At 38.1% G+C, this 26,187-nt stretch overlaps 3 protein-coding genes across 6 annotated transcripts; 1 reads left to right on the top strand and 2 right to left on the bottom strand.

Annotated features, from left to right (window-relative positions):
* The first annotated feature begins 656 nt into the window (after window positions 1–656).
* Window positions 657–17,148, top strand: wdr37 (WD repeat domain 37). 4 transcript variants are annotated; one of them, XM_023335531.1, is made up of 16 exons: window positions 657–814; window positions 2,851–3,048; window positions 6,613–6,709; window positions 7,454–7,549; window positions 7,820–7,884; window positions 8,220–8,269; window positions 10,127–10,196; window positions 10,841–10,976; window positions 11,956–12,027; window positions 12,123–12,167; window positions 12,244–12,320; window positions 12,395–12,629; window positions 13,556–13,697; window positions 13,805–13,939; window positions 14,943–15,057; window positions 16,269–17,148. In XM_023335531.1, exons 2-16 carry the CDS (start codon window positions 2,911–2,913, stop codon window positions 16,398–16,400), a joined length of 1,605 nt encoding a protein of 534 aa, XP_023191299.1. In that variant the 5' UTR covers window positions 657–814; window positions 2,851–2,910; the 3' UTR covers window positions 16,401–17,148. The 4 variants fall into 4 exon arrangements, with proteins under 4 accessions (XP_023191299.1, XP_023191300.1, XP_023191302.1 ...); XM_023335532.1 differs by having other exon boundaries at window positions 2,855–3,048; XM_023335534.1 differs by having other exon boundaries at window positions 2,892–3,048.
* Window positions 17,149–18,392: 1,244 nt separating this feature from the next.
* Window positions 18,393–20,496, bottom strand: LOC111608937 (tripartite motif-containing protein 16-like). The gene has a single exon (XM_023335535.1). It carries the CDS (start codon window positions 20,127–20,129, stop codon window positions 18,678–18,680), a length of 1,452 nt encoding a protein of 483 aa, XP_023191303.1. The 5' UTR covers window positions 20,130–20,496; the 3' UTR covers window positions 18,393–18,677.
* A 1,992-nt stretch (window positions 20,497–22,488) lies between these two features.
* LOC111608936 (tripartite motif-containing protein 16-like) lies at window positions 22,489–25,711 on the bottom strand. The gene has a single exon (XM_023335530.1). The coding sequence runs from the start codon at window positions 25,682–25,684 to the stop codon at window positions 24,014–24,016; it is 1,671 nt and encodes a 556-aa protein (XP_023191298.1). The 5' UTR covers window positions 25,685–25,711; the 3' UTR covers window positions 22,489–24,013.
* Between the last annotated feature and the right edge of the window lie 476 nt (window positions 25,712–26,187).

Genomic DNA, 26,187 nt, shown 5'->3' on the forward strand with positions numbered 1-26,187 from the left:
ATTAACTGGTAATCCTATACATCAGCAGGTATGAGTTGATGCATGCTAGGTTTAATTCATCCACTAACCAATGACTCGATCTTTTTCCCAAAGAACTGCACCATAACTTAATTTTTCAAATACCTGATATTTATATTTGTAAAAATCACAAAATATTAATACAACTCACCTAATTTTGACTATGAGTTTTATTTAAATTACTATGTTTGAAAAACATAGGTTTGATATGTTTCCTAGACAATAACGCCATGTTGTTCCCAAAGAAATGTACGTAAGCTTTGTAATTTTTCAAATACTTGAATATTGTTTGTAATTACAATCCAACATATTAATGCAACTCACTGAATTTTGATCCTGAGTTTTACATCATGTACGTTTGCATCTATATATATAAAAAAGAAGATAAAACCCTTTGAGGTTCCCTCCAAATAATGGAGCCCTGGGCTACTGCCCTAGTAAGAATTATAATTATCACGAATTTATTTCAGGAGTATTTTTTCCGTATATTGATTTTAGGGATTCTAAAAATATACATTTGTTCTTGCTGTGTATTTATACATAAACGCTCAGCAGAGACTAGTTATGTTCTTGGAGAAAATTACCGTTTTTATGATTTAAATGTTCGTGCTTTTATTGTGAAAAGCTTCGGGCCGGAATTGGCTTCGTTACCGTTTCTCACGTACTTGTAACGGTTCTATGACGCGGTCAACACGGATTTAAATCGCAAACCTTTAGCGCAAATAAAAACAATGACAAACGGAACAAAAACAGGAACCACACCCCGGAACAAAAAGCAGCATTAGCGGACTTTCCGGTAAGTTTGCTGCAATGTTTTGCCCGGTCGTCTTTTTCCGTTAGCCTATTAGCTGCTAATAGGGGGAGCATAACGTTAGCCTGACTTAACGTGTTAAGAGTCCAGAGAAATGGCTCTGTTTTTAACTTGAGCCGCGTCTTAAACGTATCTTATTTCACACTAAAGTGACAGATTTTCAGCATTTAGTGTGTTGACGTTGCGTTTTTATTTTTGTTGCGTGAACAAAAGGAGCCGAGCAGACTGTCTGATAAGCCAGACAAAGGTGTTTTATTCTGCTGGAGAAGAGAGGAGCAGTGTCTGCTGGAAAACTGGAGACAGAAGGACAGATGTTTTATTTGAGTGTCCTCAGACCTTCTGTTAGTTCAAGGGCAAATAAAAAGCACCGAGTCAGCGGCGATTAGCTTTAAATCTGCCAACATCCTTAGACTTTCCCCAGAAATGAAAGACAATAAAGGGCGTGTTGATCAATCTTTGACATTCATCCTGAACATTCATCCAGCTTGTTATTACAAAAAGGGTTGTGCATTAAAAAAAGAGCTTTATTGATTATTTCTTGTAATATAAAAGCTGAAATAAGAAGGCAGTTGCAACAATTTTATGTAAAAATCGTAACTATTTTGAAGCGAAGCATAGAAAAGTTGAATTATTTCAAAAACTCAAACACATTATATAGATTAATTACACACAAACTGACGTTTTTAGGCCTTTATTTATATAAATTATGATGATTTTCCCATTAAAATAATGAAAACATGATTTTTAAATTTAGAATTTTACACAAGAACAATAAAAACATATATTCAAATACAGAATGTATGTTTAATACCTGATTAAAGTTTTATTTTTCTCAAATATTTGTCACATGTTCTAATTTACTGAATATGACTATATCCTTGATCTACAATATTCCACATTAAAATGTTGCTTCTTCTCTTGTTTTCTACCATCATGACATTAAAAACAGTTTATTTTAGCTCCAGTATCTCCACTAATATTTACTCTGGGCATTAAAGGACAACAATGTGTCATATTTTATTGCCAGATTAGCTTGATAGAAAAGCCAAACATGCAAACAATTGCTGCTTCCTGGAGTTTTGTTTATAGCGCTACAATATATTGAATTACAGTTGTTGCTGCAGCATCAATATCAGCTTATTAGATGCAATATTTGGGTGATGATCATACTTCTGGTGCTAAATAGTCCCAGATGTTATTGTGATTAATAATAATATTGTTATTTTGAGACCATTTTCAAGTAATATAATGGAAACACACAAAATTACCAAATATTTTTGGTCTTGTTTATATTGCAAATATCTTAGTAAACTTGAAATTAAACAAAATAAACTTACAAGTTACTTGTCAGAAGGTTTTAGAAGCTTGTTTAGAGTCAATAATTCTTTAATGTTGATGAAAAACTGTTAATTCCACCGATAGATTATTTCACTGATAACATGACATTTTTACCATCTTATACGTGAAATAATCTTCCAATTGAATCAGAACTCTTTCATTAATATTAAGGAATTATTGGCTTAAAACAAGATTCCTGAAAAGTTACCTATAACCAGAGTTGAGTAGTAACTAGTTACATTTACTCAGTTACATTTTCTTGGGTTACTTTTTTAAAAACTTACTTTTAGGAGTATTTTTGCTATGCTGTATTTTCTTCAGGTCCTTAAAATACCCAAATTTCCACTTAATTTTATATTATAGTCTGTCTGATTTTTAAATATTAATTAATTGATGTTAAATGATATTAATGTGCAAAAGAACAAACAGACTTCAGATGGGTTGTAATCAATAAAAAGAATTATCATACATTATCATAATTGCATTTTTTTCAATTTGAAGAGCAGAAAATAGACATAAAGAAATGCATCTGCAGACATTTTTCATGTTTCGGTCTCATCATGATATTTCTGCTTTGTCATTTAGTCTCTTTTGTTTCTACCTTATGCTTCCCACTGAATAAATACGCTCTCCAATCCTGTTTTCACGCTCCGTTCATCCGCCGGTTAACACCTTCACACCAGCCAGGCTGCCAAGTCCAATCCGCCTCTCTGCGTTCCTTCAGAGCGCCCAACGTCAGAGCCATGCCAGTGGAGAGCAGCAGCAGCTCCGGCTCCCGCCAGGCCAAGCAGAAGAGGAAGTCCCACAGCCTGTCCATCCGCCGGACCAACAGCACGGAGCAGGACCGCTCGGGCCTGCAGAGGGAGCTGCTGGAGGGACAGGTGATCACGCTCCCACTCCTCAGAAACCTCCTGCTGCTCCTGTTTAAATGTCAAACTGCTGCCTGTCGCTGTTAGCCCGCCGTCCTGCTGGCTGCACCTGTAAGCCTAAGCCAATTAGCTTTTAATGCAGCCGTTTAGAGGACTTTATTGCTGGGTTAAGCATGCCACAATTATTGCATTATTGATGTAAGGTTATTTTAATTTAGCTGGGAACAGCTGGATTAGGAGAATCGCTTGGATAGATGCTGGTTTTGCTTCAGTTTGACAGGAATTAAAGCTGTTGGATGCAGAATAAATCAGATTTATCTATATTTACCTTCCGAACACAGTAAAGCAGTGAGAAAGAAAGAGTCATGCTAGTGTTGAAAAGGGGAGAGTAACTTCTCTATGTGAATTTGTTTGACGCATTCATTTGCCAGCTGTTTTCTTTTATTAGGCAGGAATGTTGTTTTATTTAAACTGGGAGCAAAAAGCAAATCTTTAAGTTTAGCTGGAGCATTTTAGTAAACTTTATGACTAGGTCTGTTGCAAACAGCAATAAATCAATCACATGATCAATTAAAATGAGCAGAGTAATTTCCATTTGTATGATTTATTATTTTTTTCTTTTTCTTCTGAAAACTGGATGATTAAAGTCTTCAGTTTGGTGCTTTGGTCTCAACTAGCTCTTATTTTGAAGGACAATTTAGTTTACAGAGGCTCAATGATTCATTTTATTTGTTGTTTCTGTTGTTTTGTTTATTTATTTTGGATATTTAAAATGTCTTCCAGTTCCAGCGTTGGCTCAGTAGAATTTATAATTTATTTTTAGATTCAGATATTTGGTTAAAAGCTTTAAAAAGTTTCTCTCACGTTTTAATTTTTTAATTTCTTTATTTTTCTGCAGTCTTTTGTTTCTGGAACTAAACAACAGCATTATCAGGATTAATATTTTTATTTTCCAATATTTTTAGTATCGAGAAGCATTTTTAGACTTTTAGCGTCTCAGTTTTTAGTGTAATATCCGTCTTACTGGTTTAATGGGAAATCTGAACATCTGCAGTTGCCTTTATTATAATGGCTTCCAGTTATTTACCAGTGGGAGGTTAAAACTGAACACTTGATATTATTTTAGCTTTGAATAAATGTATTTTTGTGGGAATTTTTTGTGTAATAGAGACATAATTTCAGATTCTGAAGACACAGGAGATGAATATTTTGGGATTTGAACCCCTGTAAGCGTTTGTTGTGATCTTTTCCTCTCGACTTTATGTTTTCACTCTGGTCCCTTCTGGTTTCAGTCCTCTGATAATCTGGACTCCTTTGGGAGGATGGAGGTAAGTTGCAGGAGCCAACAGCCCCGATAGTTTAGGGTAGGTTGTTAGAGCTGAGAGTAGGTGTTGTGTCTCTGAAATGATTCTGGCAGTTATTTAGTAAGTAGTTTTGGTAAATCCAGTTCTGGGATGTTGGTGTTTAAATGGGGAAATTGGGACAAAATTTTTCCTTCTAGTAGCTTTTCTCATGATCTTCTGCTCGCCTTTAATGATCTCATTTATTTGATCTACTGCTTTCTGGAATCTGCTGATGTTGTTTTGGATTCACAGATCAATAATCCGTCCAACATCGTACACACAGTGACACCAAGTGGCCAACTCTAGAATTACAACTGAAAATAACATGATGGTTATTTTCTTTCAAATCAGTTGAAAGAAACTGATTTGTAAAAATTTTCTTTTGTCTGATTTTCTTATTTTTTGTTACGTGTATCAATTTTTGTCCTTTTTGTCCTTAAAATACCAAAGTTTCCTCTTAACTTTATAATTTGGTCCATCTGAAGATTTTTAAATATTAAGTGATTGATAATTTGATCAGTTACTCAGTACTTGAGTAAACATTTCACAAAATGCTTTTTTATTCTTTCTTGAGTAACTTATTGGACGGCTACTTTTTATATTTATTTGAATAAAAACATGTTGAAGTAGTGCTACTCTTACTTGAGTACAATTTTGGGTACTCTGTCCACCTCTGCATATGATAGATAGATAGATAGATAGATAGATAGATAGATAGATAGATAGATAGATAGATAGATAGATAGATAGATAGATAGATAGATAGATAGATAGATAGATAGATAGATAAATAGATTTTAGCAGACAGTGTATTTTGATTTCTGGCAAAGAATAAAAGCAGCATCACCTTTTCTTTTTCTAGTTTGCAACCAAACATTTAAATTAAGTGTTTGTAATTATTAATACTCACACCAGTTATCAGATTAGTCCTGGTAAGGAGCTTTCTTGTTTCTCTACTGTTTATGAATATTTCCACCATCCTCCTTTTGAAAATAATGATCTTTGTTTCGGCCAATTATCAGTATATTGTTCCTAATTATTTATGTTAAATATAGGGAGTTTTATATTGACCTTTTTAAAATGATCATAATTAAACATAAATCAAAGTTATTGAATACAGGGGTTGAGAAATCTGCTCCATCATTGCTTTCTTTTGTAAATTATTCTCATAATCACGTCTCATTTGATGGTACGCCGCCGCGCCGTGATTCCTGGCAAGCCTTTCATTTCTGCCCAGAGTTTGTGCCGTGGCACTGAGCTCTCCGCCGTCGGCTTCAGGCTCGTCACACTCGACTGGTTTTCTTTGAAAACGTCGCAGCAAGAATCAGTTCAGCTGAAACAAAGAGATCTGCTCTCTGCTTCGCCAAGGAAATGCAGCTGTGTTGTTCCTGCTGAGCTGCAGCTGTAAACGATGCAGGATTTAATCTGTGCTCATGATTTAAGATGCTAAAACAGATTGAGGGATAATTCATGTTAAAGAGGAAAAGATATATAAATCTGTGTTTGGATAGAGGTGAAAACTGGCAGAGAGAAACTACTTTTACATCAGACTCACAAAACATTTTTATAACATGAGCTCATTATCATTGTGAACCAGCAAGTCTAAACCTGATTTGATTTTATATTCTGTGAAGGAAACAAATCTGCTCGGCTCATTTTGATTTCCTTCCTTCCTCAGATACCAGAATTTATTTTACGTTAACATTATTTCTTCTTGGATCTGGATTTTCTGTTTTAGATGCCGGTCAGCAGGTGTTTGACTCATTTTGGAGGTCTTATGGACATCGAGCTGCAAACTGCTGCAAATTTTAAAGTTTTGCACAACTTTTAAATAATTTTTACAACCAGTCTTGCAATACAGTTGAAGCCGTATATTTACATACACAGACACATTTTTTCAGACCAAACTTCTCATTTTAGGTAAATTAGAATCACCAAAGTTTTTTCTATTTGTTTAATGCCAGAAAACGTAGCAAGAAAGTTTTTTTTAATTTCTTTTTGAATTCAGAAGTTTACAATAACAGGGATAATTTTCTTTTAACTGGATGACTTGGGTCGAACGTTTTGGGTTCACCCGGCTTTCTGGCATTCAGAAAATATAATAATTTTAGTGATTCTAAATGACCTATAAACAAGAAAAGTTTTGTCTAATTTAACTTCAGACAGTGAGGAAGAAAATGTCTTTTAATTTGGTTCCAGTTGTACTTATATTAGCATTTCTTTCGTCTTGCAGGACTCCAAACTGCCACTGTCCCTGAGGACCAACCTGTTGGATCTGTTCAGTCAGATCGAGAGAGAGTTCGAAAACCTTTACCTGGAAAATATTGAACGTAAGTTTTCCAAAACTGCTGGGAGATTTTTGTCTGATTGTAATATTTGCAAAGTTTTTTCTAATATTTTAGTTGTAGATTTTAATTCTAAAAGTCTCCAAGCAGCTTCTAAATCTGTTATGTAACTCAACATCAGTAGGACAGTTTGGATATTCAGAAGAAGCTCTAGTTGTTGTTAGCTTAGCTTAGGTACTGACCAAATAGTCAATTTATTGTCAGTCCTCTTCAATAAAAATAATAATTTAGCATCAAAATGAACAGCTCTCCAATGCAGAGGTTTAAAATATATCTTGATATACTGTAAGTTTAATTTGAAATCCAACTTCAAATGAAATGAAAATGGTTCCATGTGATGCAGGTAAGCTAATGACTTCTGATAACTACTCAACAGAATAAATCTGAGCTTTGCCTTCAAGCTAGCTTCACTGAAAGTAATCATTTTTAGACTTTTTTATTTCTCCTGCTGCAGTTTTATAGTTGCATTTGTTTAAAAATCATTTCTATGAACAACTTGAAGGTTTGTTAGATGGAAAAGCTTCACTCTCTTGTTTTTAAGGTCATTTTTTTAAATGAACTGAAATTAAATGTTTTATATTTGACCTAACTTGTCCAGAGCTTTTCTACATAGATTCTTAATCACCGTGAACAAAGATCTATTTGTGACCTGGTGCAAACACCAAAACTTTCCAGGACCTCCTCCTGTAGCCACTGAAAATGCTAACCGAAGCATCCTGTGACTTTCAGTCCGCAGAGAAATCGAATCCCTGAACGATCGCTTGGCTGCAGACGGACAAGCTGTCGAAGGAGCAGATTTAGCTAAAGGAGCTCTGAAAACGAAAGGTGAGTCATTTTATCAGACATATTTAAATGAAAGTATAAAAATGCACAAAACCTTTCATTTTATCCCCATCTTATAATAAACTAGGCTAAACCTTTCCTGCTTAAGATCATTTTTGTTTGGTAGGTGCAATAACAATTATATACTAATTTTCTTTTCAATATCGCAGTTTAGTTTAGGTTTTTGTCTTTTATTGACGTGTGAAAGATGAGTTTTCAGCTTGTGGCTGAATCTCCTCTGATTTCTTTGTCTTTTTCTGTTTTGATGCGCAGCGAGCCACAGCACCAGCCAGCTGTCTCAGAAACTGAAAACAACCTACAAGGCGTCCACAAGCAAGGTACAGACTTCACTACCAATGGATTTCGTTTTTCATTTACTGTTACTGCTCTGTTAACTGAAGGTTAAATAAAATGTTATAATATTTAATTTAGATATGGGTAGAAGAGAACTGTGCATTCTTGAGTGAAATATGAATTGATGTGTGAATGTTAAAGAGAGGAACTGCTGTCTTTTCACCCTTTTTTCACTCATAGCCGCGTTCAAATTCTTGCCATGCCAGAGTAGTAGGCGGATCCCGCAACTTCAACGTAACCAGTTGGGAGTTGTGGGGTGGAGACTCATGGGTAACTTGTAAAATTTCTCCCCCCCCTGTGTGCCAATATGCATGAACAGCCCAGCCAGGGGGTCGACACTTCCTCCCCACGAGACTTGGTCATTCAAATGTAGGAGTTTGAGCTTTTCTCTCAGTTTCTGCCTGAGATAAAACTCCTCTTATCTCACTAACAGGCTTGTTTTCAGTTGCATCTCTTTGGCTTTGAGTTAGCTTCTTTTTGGCATTCACATAATGGTACACTGTGGAGACGTCTTTAGTTTAAAGCAGTTGTTATTTACAAACGCTTTTTATGCCAAAAGTAGGAGATTCACCCAGAAGGGGGATTCAGATGCTGACATAAACTGTTGCTCAGTTGCAATCCAGTGTGCAGTCTGCTCAGCCCCTCATGTTTTCACTTTGTGAAGAGTTTTTGAAGAGTTGCAACCACCGGATAGAACGTTTTGGCGCTAGGATGAGGTGTTCTTTTTTTATTTTATTTTATTTTTATGGCCGTATCTAAATTAGTTTATTTCGCAAAACTGCAATTGAAACACTTTTTTTGTATCACGTGATCAACAACCGGATGGATGTTTCTACTGATGGAGACCACAAAGAAGACGACAGGAAGTGTTTGATGATGTACAAACTTATTCACGTGATTTTTATTGTGTTTCTTATTTAATTGAAACACCACAGTTGTGATATTGCGTTTTTTGACATTAGTGGAATATTGACAGTGTTTTCCACACATTTGTAATGAAAACTCAGATACTGTGTGGTTTGACTCAGCCACAGAACAGGACAGGTTTGGGTTCAGGAAAAAAGCAGCTAGCACCTATGCAGACCACACACATCCTGGACATAAACTGTTTATACTGTTACCTTCCTGACAATGCTACAGAGACAGTGGCAAACACCCTAGAGTTGTTTTAAAATACTCTCTGAGTGCCACATGTTACAAACACACATTCTGGTAACTAAAGGGAGAACAGGTAGCAGAAAAAAACCAGTCGGATCTATCCAGAGTCCAGCTGACAGCTCAGCAGCTCAGCCACGTTCTGTGCATCGTCACTCACTCTGCTTCCCTCAGAAAACCTCCCCAGACCTTGCAGGGACCGCTTACATCTCGTCTAAATCCGTTTATTTTCTGACAGACTTCACGTCCTGCTCAGCGTTCTGCGTTTGGGTTTGAATCTTTGTTTGGCTGCAGCAGACTGCACACCTCAATCTGCAAAAACACAAAATCTTAACAAGTATTTTTGTTTAGTTTCATGTGCAAATATTTTAGTGTATACATACTGTTTCAGCAGGAAATAGGAGCTTGTTATAAGTCAATCATTTCTTGATTCTGCTGAAAAAGTTCTAGTTCCATTGGCAGATTATTTTGCTTATAGCACAGGAAAATGTCTTTCTATAAGTGAAATAATCTGCCAATGAAACAAGCACTTTTTCAGCAAAATTAAGGAATTATTGACTTAAAACAAGCAAATGTTTGTTGCTGAAAAATTACTTGCAAGTTAGTTTTGTTTTATTTTAAGTGTACTAAGATATTTGCACTAGAAACTAAACCAAACATAGTTGGTAAGGTTTTGAGTTTTTGCAGTGCAAACTGTAGCTCACTAATAGCCGAGTGCTTCAGACTCGGTGCTCACAGCTTTACTCTGCAGTGCTAAAACCATAAACTCCCTTCAGTCCCTGCTGCTGTTGCTGCTTTACTTTAACTGCATCATCATGCATCAGTATTGAACTGGAATCATTTCTGGATCCATCACAAATAGGTGGGAAAACAATAATTTACTTCTCTGTCCCATAAAGTTCCCTTGGTTTTCTGCTGCTGGAGTCTTTTACTCACTAACAATCAGCAGCAGTGTTTTCCATCTGCTCGAGTCATTTGAAGAAATAAATATTTTTAGACTGTCTCTGTTAAACAGGAAGACTGAACTTCCTTTCAGATGAATGATGCCTTTTTTCTCCTCCTTCGTTTCAGTCTGAACTTATTTAGCAGTTTGTGTCCAAAACGCACCAGGACTCCTGTTTGCATCATTCCCATCTTTAATGTAAACGCCTCCATCAAACCTTGATTCAACTGATACATTAATGATAACCTGTTTCTTGTCCCACCAGCTTTCACCCTGTTTTTATTTATCCTTTGAGCTGTTTTGATAAATTTACCTTTTTATCTACTGATCCAATTGAACCCATTTATGTTGATTTGATCTTTATGTTGCAGATCTGTTTTTGCCATTAGCTGATGTTTTTTGTTTTCAGCATAAGGTTTGCAGGGTTTATACCTACTCTAGTTGATTTTAAGGCAAACAAAAGGTTATTAAATTGGTCAACAAATGGCCTCAGACTAATATGTAATGTAAACTTAAAGCTTCTTAGCCCTGGCGTACTACAAGGACCCTGCAGAGCATCTCCTCCTGACCTGCTTCCTCCCTAAGAACAGGATTCCTGCACAGCTCTGAAAAGATAAAATGGGATCAGTTAAAGCTAAACAAAGTGAGATTAGCCTAATTAATCAAATAAAGTTAAAGAAAAGGAGCTTTATTTGACTAAAAAGGTGCCAATAAAGCTAAAAGAATCCCTCAGAATAAAAACAAAAACCAAAAAGCGATTCCATTTTAAGAAGCTGCGTTCAGGAACCCTGCCGTTGCATTTTCGTCGTTCTGTTGTAACGTTGGTGTGGCGTCGGTGTCAGATTGTGTCCAGCTTCAAAGCGACCACGTCCAGAGCGGTTTGCCAGCTGGTGAAGGAGTATGTCGGCCACAGGGACGGCATCTGGGACCTGAGCGCCACGCGGGCCCAGCCTGTGGTGCTCGGCACCGCATCTGCAGGTACGCAGGACTAACTCACCTTGTTTTGTTTTTTAAATACAACTTAAATGTTTTTCGCTTTTGTTTTCCTGTACTGCCTTCAATATTTAGGTTTCTTCTGCTGTTTGTCCAATAAAACCTGGACGGATTTATTGTCAGAGATTTGTAAAAAAAAACAAACCTGGAGAGAAATGAATGTTTTTGCAACTTTAATTTGCATTCATTTACGCAGTTGAGAAAAAAATACCTTTAATTGAACTTGAAGTTCTCTGTTTACAGGAGAAGTAATAATAGTGTCTAATAATTGTTGTATTGGTGTTTTTTTTTCTCTTTAGATAATTTGTTTTTCTAACATTTCTTACATTTACCATTTCCAAGGATGCCAACATATTTACCTGAATCCTTATCAAATTCAGACACCTTGTAACATAAATGGTTTAGTTTAACAGTTTTAAAACTATAAATATGCATCTACAACGCAGGATTTCACAATTATTTTTAGTATTTTTTGCAATCAAAATCAGATCTGTGTGGTTCTACTTTATAAATATTTGCAATAAATTTACAATATTTATTTCTCATGTCCAAAATCTACATAAAGAACAAAAACTGGACTTTAGATTTATTTGGTAAAATACTAATAATAATAATAGTAGATTTTATTTGTAATTCTCTTTATATGTTTAGATCTCAAAGGACAAAAATAAAAACAAACCAATTACAATGGATACAAGTATCTGTAATCTGTGTGTAAAATTAAAAATGTGTCCAAGTGTGTGAATTGCAATCTGTAGATTTTTCCATCACCATTTAAGAAAAAACGATCAAAAACGAGAATATTTTGTTACCCCTGAGTAGAAGTAGGAAACACTGCCACCCACTGGTGTTTTGGGGTATTTTTGTTCAAAATTTGAAATAAACCTGCAGAAAAGTGCAAGGGTTTGTTCATTATACACTATTTTCTATGAAAAACCTCAGACTGTTGAATTTATCCTGACAGACCACACTGCCATGCTGTGGAGCATTGAGACCGGAAAGTGCCTCCTCAAGTACCTGGGTCACCAGGGATCAGGTAGCATCCAAAATATTTGATCATAATGTGTTGTAGTGTTATTGGACGGTATAGAAACAGCAAGTTTCATTGATGTTTGGTCTGTTTTTCCTCAGTTAACTCCATTAAGTTCCACCCCAGTGAACAGATGGCTCTGACTGGTAACCATCCACGCTTCCATCATTCAGATAATTACTATCTGCAGATCCGTTTTAACCCTCCGTCTCTCCTCTGCAGCCTCTGGAGATCAGACGGCTCACATCTGGAGGTATCTGGTGCAGCTTCCCACTCCTCAGCCCGTCGCTGACACCACTGTAAGCTTGGTCTGCAGCTGTTCGCTCATCACAGCAGATTTTATTTCTGATTCACTCCCCTGTCCGTCCTGCAGACGCCCTGTGAAGACGATGTGGACTCTTCGGATAAAGACGACGGCGACGGCGATGCGGAGGGCCCGAACGACTGCCCTTCGGTCCGCGTACCGACCACGACCCTGCGCAGCCATCAGGGCGTGGTGATCGCTGCCGATTGGCTGGTGGGGGGCAAACAGGTGGTGACGGCCTCCTGGGACCGAGCCGCCAACCTGTACGACGTGGAGACCTCGGAGTTAGTCCACTCGCTCACTGGTAGGATGCTCCGGGGTTAGTCGGGTTCAGTTTAAAGAGGACAAGTTATGCAAAATTTTGCACATTTTGTACTTCTATTTGGATCTCAGCTGCTTCTAAAAACAGACTAAAAAACAAACATCCAGCCAGTTTTAGGCAGTACGTTTATATTTTTTAGTGTCTTGAAAACAAGCTGTTTAAAAATTTTCCTGAATGTAACGTCACAAATCAGAAACCCAGCCTGTTACCTAGCAACCCCAGTCAAGCCCTGCCCGTTACCTAGCAACCCATGCTGTTCGCCAACTGGTTTTCCCCTGTATGCCCTGTACAGTGGCTGCTGCTGCTTAGATGTTGGTTTTAATCTCTTTATCCATTCCAATTACTTGTTTTCTTTTTGTTTTGCCCTTTGACATCTAGAGATATAAAGTGCAATATAAATTAAATCCATTATTATTAATATTGTTATTAGAAATGTTTTGTTCTTGATTTACCATCCAGAAACCACTTGCTGCATTCTTGTTGGTTGTGCATGAGGCTTTACTAATGCTTTTCAAAGATGTACGGTTGTATAATTTGCTGCTAAACGAATGTTGAGTTGGGAGGGCGTGGCCAGCAGCAGCTTATGTGGATTTAAAGTGAAAAGATGCACAAAAGCAGATCAAAATAGGCAGAACTGAGCAGACTAAAACCTCATTATCTAAGAATGTTTTTATGCAAAAAGAAAAGTAATGGACATGATTTGTATAAATCTGTCCTAACCTGTTCAAGGAAGCATCTTAACGTCTCAAACACCTGTAATCTTTACATGTCTCTGTGCTTCAGCACCTGGCTTCAGTATTCGCTCTTTAGCAGAGCTCTGTAGAGGCCAGTGAGGCAGTTTCACCATTTAACTCAAGTTTGTGGGACAAGGGACACATCAAAGCTTTGAAACAAATGTGTCTGTGAAGGTCACGATCAGGAGCTGACCCACTGCTGCACCCACCCCAACCAACGCCTGGTGGTCACTTCCTCCAGAGACACCACCTTCAGGCTGTGGGACTTCAGAGACCCGTCCATCCACTCCGTCAACGTCTTCCAGGGACACACAGAGTCAGTCTGACGCAAACAAGCATTTAAAAATCTAGAAAACAACTAAAATTCTGCAGGTTTCCTGAATGAAAGCGAGTGTGTGAAAGCTGTGCCCTCGTCCCCTGCAGCACGGTGACGTCCGCTGTCTTCACCGTGGGAGACAACGTGGTGTCGGGCAGCGACGACCGCACCGTCAAAGTGTGGGACCTGAAGAACATGCGGTCGCCCATAGCAACCATTCGCACCGACTCTGCTGTCAACAGGTGTGTAAGCTGCAAACCTGCCGATACTCATCAAACACCAACAAAAAATCAGACTGACGAAAAATCATCATGGCAATCACAATAACAACATATTAAAACTAAAAGCACAAAAGTAACATTTTTGCTTTAGGAAAGATCTCCTGTTTGAAGGTGTGAAATTCAAACACACACCTTGAATTATTGTTTATGTACATAGATATGTGCGCCCAGATCGGTCTCACTGCACACGCAGATTGGTGGCTCGAATAACGCCATAGAGAGGAAAATAAACTTTTTCTTTACAGCTGGAGACAAAAAATGCAGCGAAGCATCGTCTCACCTGAACTGTTGACGCTAAACTGATTTGAACAAATGAAAATCATATAAATCCCAATTACAAAAGCACTAAAGACATGAGAAATGATCCCATGTTCAGCTTGTTGCATCAGTCCTGTTTCCAAAGTGACTCAGTTAAAGTCTTAGTGTAAAATAATGTAACTTAATGTGAAAACGTTCCGCAGTCCGTGAGAATCTTTGGCTTTCATGGTTTTTCTCATCGCTTGGTACATTTGCACAACAATGCGTCCATTTTTAAATCAGTAAAAACTACAAAACCTGTTTCACTTGCTCAAAATGGATACTTCATTCCTCAAAAGTAATTTAGAAAAACTTGGGAAAATAAAACTTATGATTATTTGTGAAGCCCAGTTGGTTACTTGTTTTGGGGGTTTGCATGAAATAAAGGTGAAAACAGAAGTTTATAGGTTCTAGTGTTACATTTTATTCATTCTACTTTGTTTCTTTAAATCCTAATTAAATCACATTTTTACCACCAAATAAAGGGAAATCCTCTCACAAAGTCAGAATGATTAATTTCTTTAGGCTGCGCTCAGCTGTGGGAAACAATCTGTCCTCAAATTTTCATCCAGTAACTTCATCACCAACATCTCCTTTAAATCTGTTTTCTTCGTCACAAGTGCAGCAGGAGTTAGGAATAATTATTCTACTTCCTGTTTCCCATCAGGATCAGCGTGTCGGTGAACCAGAAGATCATCGCCCTTCCTCACGACAATCGGCAGGTCCGACTGTTCGACATGTCCGGAGTGCGGCTGGCTCGGCTGCCGCGGAGCAACAGGCAGGTCAGTCGGCAGGACGTGAACTCCAGATGGACTTTTGTTTTTAGTTTCTTTAAGGGCGATAAATTTTATAGATAATTACATAAATAAAATTAAATTAAAAAATATTTGGTACAGTCCAAACTGACCAGGTTTTTGCATTCATGGTAATTTGGTTCTGCCATAACCAAGCAAGGTGAGTAAAATATTCACCTTTCTTTAGCATCAAAATTGAAGAAACTTTCACTATGTAATAGTAAGACCATTAAAAAAATTAAAAACAGATTCAAAATCCAACAGGAAGCCAGTGAAGAGACGATGAAACCGAAAGTCGTGCCGCAGCATTTTGTACCATCTGTAATGTACTGTCTTCAAATCCCACAAGTTATGTTGAAATGTTCAGCTCAATCTCAAGATGTGGGATATTATTTTTATTTCCAAATGGCGTTACCATGGCGATGTAATTGGCCAGAAATACCCTGGGAATGAATGGAGTCGAGAGTTGAAAAATCCTGAAAATCCACAGCTTTAGAGGATTTTCTCTCATAGTTTCTACCATTTAACTTTCAGTTCGTAGGTAAATCTGTGGTCTGGTCAGAGGTGAAGACGGCTTGTTGATTCCTCTTAGAGTTTTTCTACATCTTCACTCTAAATGCTGCAACGCTTGAGGGAAAAGTCAGATTTCAGAGTGGAACGGCCGATAAGTTAAAGTGAGGAAGACCGTCCTTTTATTCACTGATGAAGAGTTTTTAACTCATCCTCATGGCTACAAATATCGCCCTACAGCTGTTCTTCTCAAACCGGTGGTCCGTGGGCTTGTAAACATCTTGTTTATATGCAAGATACTGCATGTAAACAAACGTTTTTTTTCCATGACGTTAGCTTAAAGTGCGACGCATGCAGTTAGTTTACCAAAGGATTCTCTTTAAAAAGGATTCAAAGGATTCTCTTTGAAGTCTATTTGGCTTTTATTATGTTTCTGAATTACAAACAGAATTCTGTTTAAAATTCTGAATAAAATGTTGTTAATGTACACAACTCTTGGTAAAGAACAACATATTGCTCGATTTCCATTCGACATCATTGGAAAGCTTAGAATCCAAACTTTGAGAATCTGTAAATAAGTCAAACACTCCCAATGTTTTCATGGCTTTATTTTCTGTCAAAACGCTTCCAGTGATATCTGAAGGAGCTTTTGATTGAATTTTTAGTGATTGTTGATGGATGTTGTTCAGGGTCACCGTCGGATGGTTTGCTGCTCCGCCTGGTGTGAGGACAACAGCGCCTGCAACCTGTTCACCTGCGGCTTCGACAGGCAGGCCATCGGCTGGAACATCAACATCCCGGCTCTGCTGCAGGAGAAATAAAATCCTCCTCTTCTCCTTCTTCTTCTTCTTGTTCTTCACGTTGTTAGCACACAGTGAAACCTCACCCACAGCGTGTGTTTGTGTCTCGACAGATGTAAGCAGTTTAGTTTAGATGTTAGAGTGACTCCATGGAGTCGGCCTTTAAAGCCTTAGGATTGTTGAAGTTCCTCAGATCAGACTTTCTCCAGGTTGAGGGGCTTGAAAATCATCTGTCTCACTTTCCGTCACTATTAGCAACAAAGGCAAACCTCTGAACCACTCACTGATGAAAGCACAAACAATGTACAGAAGCTCCTGCTTACTGCAAGTTAACATGTTTCTCTGCTGCTTCCTGCTGCTTTTAGCTCCAAAACTCCAGATCTAATGTTTGCTTCAGGTGGCAGATTAAAGGAAACATCTGTGAATTTTCTGGTTTGGTGTTGCACATAATCCTTGTTATCTCTTAAGTTTTTTCTGTATAAATTTAGAGCCATGTTTTCCTCTTGCAGACAGACAGAAGGTAGGTCAGATCAGCAACAGATTTCTGATTATTTAGGCAGTTTTCTCTTCAGAGGTTCTCAATCTCTGCAGAAACTTTATGCACCTTGTTTTTGTTTGTTTAAAATAATGTCTGTTACAGATTTTATTTTTTAAGGGAAAATTCTTTACTGTTTAACTTGTGGTCATAGATTGACTATGGATGAGTTGTTACCTGATGTGCAAAAGTATTCATATCCCTAAACTTATTAAAACCTTCAACTACAATGTGTTTTATTGGGATTTTATTAGATGGAGCAACACAAAGTATTGCATGTTTTTACAAATGATAGACAAATGTTTCCAATAACAAAAAGAGTTTAAAGTAGACTCAGTTACAATGAAATCAATACAGTTTTGCAGTCAAAAAGCAAATGCAGACAAATTTTAAAAAAATAAAATAAAAGAATCTGACTTAAATAAGCCTGAAAAATATGGGGAAAATGCTAAAATTAAAAAAAATTAAAAAAACCAAACATTTTAAAGGTTAACTAGTGGAACAGATGCAGTAAATTCTCCTTAAAATAAATCAGAGCTTCAATATTTCAAACCTTTGTCAAGAACACAATATACTTCAAACATATTAGTTTTATTTTTACAGTGTAACTCTGCTATGCCTAATTCTATAAAACATCCTTAGTCCATATTATATTTCTGCCTTTATTACAGATTTTGCATCCAGTAAATTTTAAGATTTAAATAAAATCATGTTTAGTTGCTTTGTCATTTTTTACTGAAATACTGTAATTAGTTTTGTTGGTATTTTTAAGGTTGACTATTTTAAAAATAATTTACCATAAATAAGAGATATTTCACTAAATTCTGAGATATAAAATTTACAATTTATACCATTAAACTGAACACTGACAAATCATAGTAGTGTATTTCTAACATCTTTTTCATCTGTTACTTTATAAATTTCTTTACAGAATATAGTTCAGTTCTGCTAAAAAACCAAATTAGTCTTCAGAATGTATGTTGTATTCTTTGTTTTTAATGTAAATCCATCTTATTGCTTCATGGCTGCTGATTTTGGAAGATTTGTTTTTATTTACATGTAAAGCTGAGTTGATGTTCTCCTTTATGGCATGGATGGTGAAATGTCTCTTTTCCTGTCTAAGCAGATGATTTTAAATCCGACTTAATATCTACAGGACACAAAACACATAAATACAGAAATAAACTATTTTATTTTCAGTGGTTAAACCCATTAATTTTATACAATTAATAAAAGTTAAGTAATGATAAACAATCCCTGGAGTTCATGTCGTGTAAAAACACAACCTTCCTGTAGGGGGCAGTGTCCCATCACCAACAGCTAAACAGTGAGGCATAATGAAAGCTTTATTCTGAAGTTTCTCCTAAAAATCACTGACATGAAATGAGCTTAGATCCACAATGAGACAATATCTGTTGTCTTGTTTGTGTCAGGATTCGACAAAACGTGTTCAAACAAGAATGTGACTGAAGTACTGGTGTCACTTTTTCAACATGAGGAATCTTTTGTCTTTTTTTTTTTTTTTTTTACCAAATTCACAGTTTTTGCAGCTAAAAGCAACAAGGGGATGAGACAGCAGATATTCTAGTGCGGATCAAATGCTTTAGAGATGGGTGTTGAAAAATGAACAAATTCAACAAAACTAGAATATAATTGGAAGAAAAACAATCGCAGATAATCTCTGACACATGATTTCTGAACAGTTGAGACATAAAACAACAATAATCAGAACTAAATCTGCATGAGAATGAATTGGATTTTCTCTATTTGGGTTTACAGAATTTAACAGTAGACTCCAATGATAAATAAACTCCAGCGTGTAGCGGCTCAGTGAATCTGGTCTGGACTCTGTGGATAAGAGTCATGGATTTAGAGACTCTGTAGAAGGACAGAATACCTGCTCTGTGATCCAGGTACACTCCGACTCTGGAGGAAACTGGACCTGAGACGGAGGTTGAGATGCTGTTGTGACAAAATTCATAACCATTTTTGCGACATTCTAATACCCAGGATTTCTCATTATCACCAAATGAAGATTCATCCCCTCCTCTGCTGATATTCTTGTATGCAACTGCTATAATAACCTGTATCCCTCTCCACTCCACCTCCCAGTAACAACGTCCAGTTAAACTCTCTTTACTCAGAACCTGCCAGTAATCAGTGAATCTCTCTGGATGACTGGAATAAGACTGAGTTTGATCCACCACTGTCACCTTGCTTTTCCCCTCTGATAATACCATTCGCATGTGAGCTGTGTTTGGATTCAGAGTGATTTTACATGAATATTTTAAGAAATCAGCTCTGCTCCTTGGTTCTGGTTCTGGCAGTAAAACACCCACCTCAGTGACCATCAGTGAGATGTTTGTCCATGAGTCTCTCAGGACGTCCTGTAGTTTCTCTCTGAGCTCTGACACAGCTGCTGTCACGTCCTCAAAGTGTCTCAGAGGACGGATGTTGATGCTGGATGAGTGTGTAGACTCACTGAGTGCTGGCAGTGAGGGGTAGTTGAGGAGAAACTGGTTGTGATCCTCTGTGTGTGAGAGCTGCTCCAGCTCAGCGTCTTTCCTCTTCAGCTCAGTGATCTCCTGCTCCAGCTTCTCCTGAACATCTTTGACTCGACTCACTTCAGTTTCCTGCTGGGATCTGATCTGCTGCTTCACATCAGAGCTTCTTTTCTGGAGGAGACGGATCAGCTCAGTGAAGATCTTCTCACTGTCCTCCACTGTTTTATCAGCAGAGTGATTGATGGCCTCCACCTCCTGTTGAAGCAGCTTCACATCTTTCTCTCTGTCCTGGATTCTCTGCTGGATGTTTCCTTGTTTCTCCTCCAGCTCTCTCTGCCTCTCAGTCCTTTCTACTGCTGCTGACACTGTGATGTGGCCTTTATGTTCATCCACTGGGCAGACATAGCAGATACACTTCTGATCAGTGCGGCAGAACATCTTCATCACCTCATCATGCTTAGAGCAGATGTTCTCCTGGAGGTTCTTGGACGGCTCCACCAGCTTGTGTTTCTTTAAAGGAGCCACATCATAATGAGGCTGAAGGTGTTTCTCACAGTAAGAGGCCAGACAGACTAAACAGGACTTGATGGCTTTCAGTTTTCTTCCAGTGCAGAAATCACAGGCCACATCTTCAGGTCCAGCATAGCGGTGGTCAGCAGGAGCATCCAGGAGCCCAATCTTCATCAACTGCTCTAATAATGCTCCCAACATGGTGTTCTTCTCCAGGTAAGAGCTCGATACAGAAGTTTTTTCTCCACTAAGAACTGTTGTCGACAGACGAAACTTCCTGAATTTTTTTGATCTCAGAAGCTTTTAATATTCCGACTATTTCCTGTGTCTACAGGGAATCGTCACCAGATTCTTCAGTAGATCCAGACAAATCAAGCTGATTCTGCTCCACTTTTCCTGTCAGACAAAGTGACTGTGTAAGTTTCATTTCCTGAAAACAGAAACAGGGTTGAGCTCTGATATATGATTCATATCTCATTGCAGAGAGGCTGCAGCCAATCAGCTTTCACCTTCAGCAGGTGTTGTTTCCACCCAGCCACAAAGTTTGTTTAGCAGCAGGAAGAAGAGATAGGGTTATCACATTTTTCCAGCTGTAAATCTAAATTTATCTCCTCATTTACAAGAAAGTTTGTTAAATATTTACTAATGCTCCTCAGTGAAACTTCTCATCTCCATTTTATTATTTTCTCAAAGTTAATTTAGGTTTTGTTGATGCATCTCAGAAGAACATATCAAACTTTAATGAGATTTTCCTCTCCAGTAAATGTAAGGAGTGTTCTTGATAACTCAGTAAAACCAAAAATACCCGCAGCAACACGAGACTCTCCTGATAAACTCAAGTGTTATGTGACAGTTGTTTGTTTTTTTTCTGGTTGATGTAACTTTGTGTTTTCTGTAAATATAAACTGATGACTTAGAGATTTTTCAAAAATGGAAATTTACTTCTAGTTTCATACCAATTCATGCCACACAGAGGAAGCAGCAGTCCAGAGTCAATCTAGTTATGAGACAAAGTTTTCTCAGTTTTGTCCTAGAAATATTTAAATAATGGAGTGCTGTGTTATGTGCCGCAATGCCACACAATTTATTGAGTCAATTCAATTGCGTAATGCGTTTGGTGTGAACGCACCATTAGACAACCCAAACCTTGACATTACCAGAACAGAAAACTACTGCTAACCTCAGTCTACACTTAATCTACACCTTAACCCAGATACTAAATATAATGCTTCACAGCATCAGGATCAGGCTTCATACATAACTGATCAATAGAGACTATATAGACACCCTTATGTCAAAATGTAATCGTTGGAGTGATTTATGATCTTAATAATTAATGGACCTTACCAGAGAGGCCACTTTTCATTGGCTGATGCCCATTCTACGTGGTCACGTGCGCGGCCGTCTCACAAACACACTTAGCTTCCAGTTAGCTAAGTGCAGCATAATGGCAGAACTGATACAACTTCTACACCTTGAAGCCTGTCTGCTACACAGTCTTACCTTAGCTAAACAGATCAATATGCAATGTGTCTGTATCTGACATACACTAAAGATTTTATTTTAGCAGAAAAGGCTTTGGACTAAACTGTTACTCCTGTTAGCCACGTTAGCACCAAGTACAGCTAGTCAGTCAACCATCGCTGTGTTCAGGGAAGCTGATTAATAATCTAGAAATAAATATCAAGCCTGGAAACTTGATATCGTAACGGACTGAATGTTATGTTTTTAACGTAATCTTTGCTCGTCTTACGGGGCGCAGGCGGTTGCCACGGTAACAGGTGTGATTAAGCTACAAAGAGAGAGTAAAAAGGTAGGTGTGGTTTTGAGTTGATCACCTGTTCGGGTTATTTTACCTTTGTTTCCCTTTGCTGTGGCTCATTACAGCCGCTGTAGTTTCTAAACGTTGGACTAATTACCTCGTTTGTTTGTGAGTTTACTTCATTCACAACAAACATCAAACAGAACAAATATATTTCATAAAATTATAACAAACAAATGGCTTCTACCGAGGTAATTATGTGAAATTAAATTAATTATATCCCAACTTCAGATAATTTGCCTTTACCTTTACAGAGCTCTTTGGCTCCTCCTATCAGGCTGTAGCTTCTCATATTGAGGTCAAAGTTCAGATCTACCATAACTGACTGACACCTGCTGGCCTCAGGTTTGCAACCAGCTTGTGACTGAGAAACCAGTAACCTCCTCCCAGATGATGACATGAACTTGTTAGTTCCTCTGTTCATTTAGTAGCTGATATATTGTGAAAATCCGGTAGAAATGATGCACTAATCATGTTTACATAGAAACAAAGAGCTGCCAGGCTTTGCTTGTGAGACTTGTGATCACGTGGGTCGGTTGTGGGCGGAGCTTGGTAAGGTCCATTGCCTTTAACTTCCAGTGACCTGATAGAAGATGTAACTAAGTCTCCGTGAGAAAGGGTATTTAACGAAAAAACACAGATTCACTGATTAAATTTGTGTTTGATATGCAGCATATATTTGAATTTGTGCAACAAACACCAAAGAAAAAAAAAACTATACAAAACCTGAATGGCCATTCAGTTTGATAAATATTTCTACAGACCATCACTTGATAGAATCGATAGAAATCCAACTGCACAAATCAAAACATCAAGTCTAAATAAATAATACTAATTGTATTAAATATTGTAATACATAATGATGCTTCACATTGATCATTTATAAGCTTTAGTAATGGAACCTCAACAACTACAGGTGTATTATATTTTATTACTGAATAAACTTAAGACAAGTGTGTTAAGTTACTGGATGGAAGGAAAAAGCATCATTAGAACCAAGGAACAAAAGCTGAAGATAATTTTAAAGGTAAAACAATTCCTCATGTTGTGAGAAACTCTTGGAGCATGGTTGTGTAGTGAGTAAACTTAACCAATGTTGTTATAAGTCGGGCTAGCTGTCAGAAGATGTAAGTAAATCTCTGTGAGAGGATATTTAAGAAAAAAAAACACAGGTTAACTTTTAATCAGATATTATTTTGGGGAAAAAGTGAAAGTTAAATATGAACAGCTTCACCAAGACCTGTTTAGTGCCTGTAACATATTCTTAAGAAATACACGTACAGATGAGGAACATTTACTGAAATGTATCACACTAGCAAGTGTTACAGAAAAAACTCTGTAAGAGTTTAGTTCTTACAGATTTAGTTTTTTGAATGGATGAAAGAAATCACAGACCCGTAATCAGCACTGACTAGTCGTGCTACTAGTTAAACTGTAGGTTTCCTTTAGATGCTTGTGTTTTAGAGGTATGTTTCACTCTTATGCAAGGGCAGGGGCTTTTTTTCCTCTCACAACTGCCCCCTCCCACACACACACACACACACACACACACACAGTCACCCCTCTCCCCTTCACGCTGAATATCAGGAAGACAATCTGTTTAAAACTAGAGCATTTACAACACTCCAAATCTATTTCTCTAGGTATAATATACACTATATATTATTATTGATTATTCTAACACTTATTGTTTTGCATACTTAATTGTATTCTTTTTAAAAATCATAGAGGTGATAAGGAGTGCAAAAGTATTCATATCCCTGGAACTTGTTAAAGCCTTCATCTACCATGTGTTTTATAGGGATTTTATTAGATGGAACAACACAAACTAGTACACGTTTTTAGATGCACACTTTTTTACTGAAAAGTGTGGCATGCTTTTCTTTTGGCTGTGCACCATGACACCACTACTCTCAACCTTTGCAAGTTGCAATGCCAAATTCTGACCCCACCAAGAATGTGGCAGCTGAAATTAAGATTCATTGACCTAGAAATATTTTTTCAGTTATTTATTGCAGGGTTTATCCCAGTGTATCGAAAGCCTGGTGGGCAGCTTGGGTTTACTCTCACCAGTTTTAGAGAATAGTGTTGAAAAATGAACAAATTAACCAGAACAGAAACATCCTATTTGAAGGAAAACAAAACCTGGATATCTCTGAATAATGATTTCTGAGGAGTTTAGATTTAAAACAAACACTAACAAAATAATATGTTGGAGGAGTAAAATCTGAATCAAATTTACAGAAGCTTCACTGGATTCTATCTATTGGGATTTACAGAACTCTGCTGAACCCACAACCAAAACTCCAGCATGTAGCGGCTCAGTGAATCTGGTCTGGACTCTGTGGATCAGAGTCATGGATTCAGAGACGCTGTAGAAGGACAGAATACCTGCTCTGTGATCCAGGTACACTCCCACTCTGGAGGAAACTGGACCTGAGATGGAGGTCCAGATGTCGTTGTGACCAAATTTAAAACTGTTTTGGCAACAATTTAATGTCCAGGATTTGTCATTACCTCCAAATCTACAGTCATTCCCACTTCCTGCTCTGCTGATATTCTTGTATGCGACTGATACATAAACTGTCCCTCTCCACTCCACCTCCCAGTAACAACGTCCAGTTAAACTCTCTTTACTCAGAACCTGATGATAAACGGTGAATCTCTCTGGGTGACTAGAATAAGACTGAGGTTGATCCATCCAAGTCACCTTCCTGTTCCCCTCTGATAGTATCAGCTTTGTGTGAGCTGTATTTGGATCCAGTGTGATTTTACATGAATATTTTAAGAATCCAGCCCTTGTCGTTGGTTCTGGTCCTGGTTCTGGTTCTGACAGTAGAACATCCACCTCAGTGACCATCAGTGAGATGTTTGTCCATGAGTCTCTCAGGACGTCCTGTAGTTTCTCTCTGAGCTCTGACACAGCTGCTGCCACGTCCTCAAAGTGTCTCAGAGGACGGATGTTGATGCTGGATGAGTGTGTAGACTCACTGAGTGCTGGCAGTGAGGGGTAGTTGAGGAGAAACTGGTTGTGATCCTCTGTGTGTGAGAGCTGCTCCAGCTCAGCGTCTTTCCTCTTCAGCTCAGTGATCTCCTGCTCCAGCTTCTCCTGAACATCTTTGACTCGACTCACTTCAGTTTCCTGCTGGGATCTGATCTGCTGCTTCACATCAGAGCTTCTTTTCTGGAGGAGACGGATCAGCTCAGTGAAGATCTTCTCACTGTCCTCCACTGTTTTATCAGCAGAGTGATTGATGGCCTCCACCTCCTGTTGAAGCAGCTTCACATCTTTCTCTCTGTCCTGGATTCTCTGCTGGATGTTTCCTCGTCTCTCCTCCAGCTCTCTCTGCCTCTCAGTCCTTTCTGCTGCAACTGACACTGTGATGTGGCCTTTATGTTCATCCACTGGGCAGACATAGCAGATACACTTCTGATCAGTGCGGCAAAAGATATCAATCACTTTACCATGCTTAGAGCAGATGTTCTCCTGGAGGTTCTTGGACGGCTCCACCAGCTTGTGTTTCTTTAAAGGAGCCACATCATAATGAGGCTGAAGGTGATTCTCACAGTAAGAGGCCAGACAGACTAAACAGGACTTGATGGCTTTCAGTTTTCTTCCAGTACAGAAATCACAGGCCACATCTTCAGGTCCAGCATAACGATGATCAGCAGGAGCAGCAGCTTGGAGTCCAGTCTTCTTCAGCTGCTCCACTAAAGCTGCTAGCATGGTGTTTTTCTGCAGGAAAGGCCTCTGTGTGAAGGTGTGCCTGCATTGAGGGCAGTGGTAGCTTTTCTTCTGCTCATATTTGTCCCACAGCATTTTAATACAGTTCATACAGTAGCTGTGTCCACAAGGAATCGTCACCGGATCCTTCAGTAGATCCAGGCAGATCGAACAGGAGAACGTTTCTAGGTCAAGCTGATTCTGCTCCATTTCTGCTCTCAGTCACAGCGACTGTGAGTTTCACTTCCTGAAAACAGAAACTGGTTTGAGCTCTGATCTATGACTCATGTGTCATTGCAGAGAGGCTGCAGCCAATCAACTTTCACCTTCAGCAGCTGTTGGTTTCACCCAGCTTCAACATGTTTGAGCAAGAAGAAGAGGGAGAGTTGTCAACTTTTTCCAGCTTGAAAATTGTCCTATACATCTCAGAAATTCAAAAGGGATTTTTCAAACGTCACTGTACTGAAATGTTTTTCTTTTGTAAATGTAAGCAGTGTTCTTGGTAAATAAAGGTGAAACCAGAGACCTCATCTTCTCCAGCATCAAATGAGACACTCTTGATAAACTTCTGTTTTTTGTAACACATGCATCTGGATTACTTAACTTTGTGTTTTCTGGAAACAGAAACTTACTCCTGGTTTAATACCAAATCATGCCACAAGGGGCAGCAACGGTCCACAGAGTCAACCTTGTTAAATTCTGCCGTAAGCATC

The sequence above is a fragment of the Xiphophorus maculatus genome, chromosome 6 (assembly GCF_002775205.1).
Source record: "Xiphophorus maculatus strain JP 163 A chromosome 6, X_maculatus-5.0-male, whole genome shotgun sequence".
Classification (NCBI taxonomy): domain Eukaryota; kingdom Metazoa; phylum Chordata; class Actinopteri; order Cyprinodontiformes; family Poeciliidae; genus Xiphophorus; species Xiphophorus maculatus.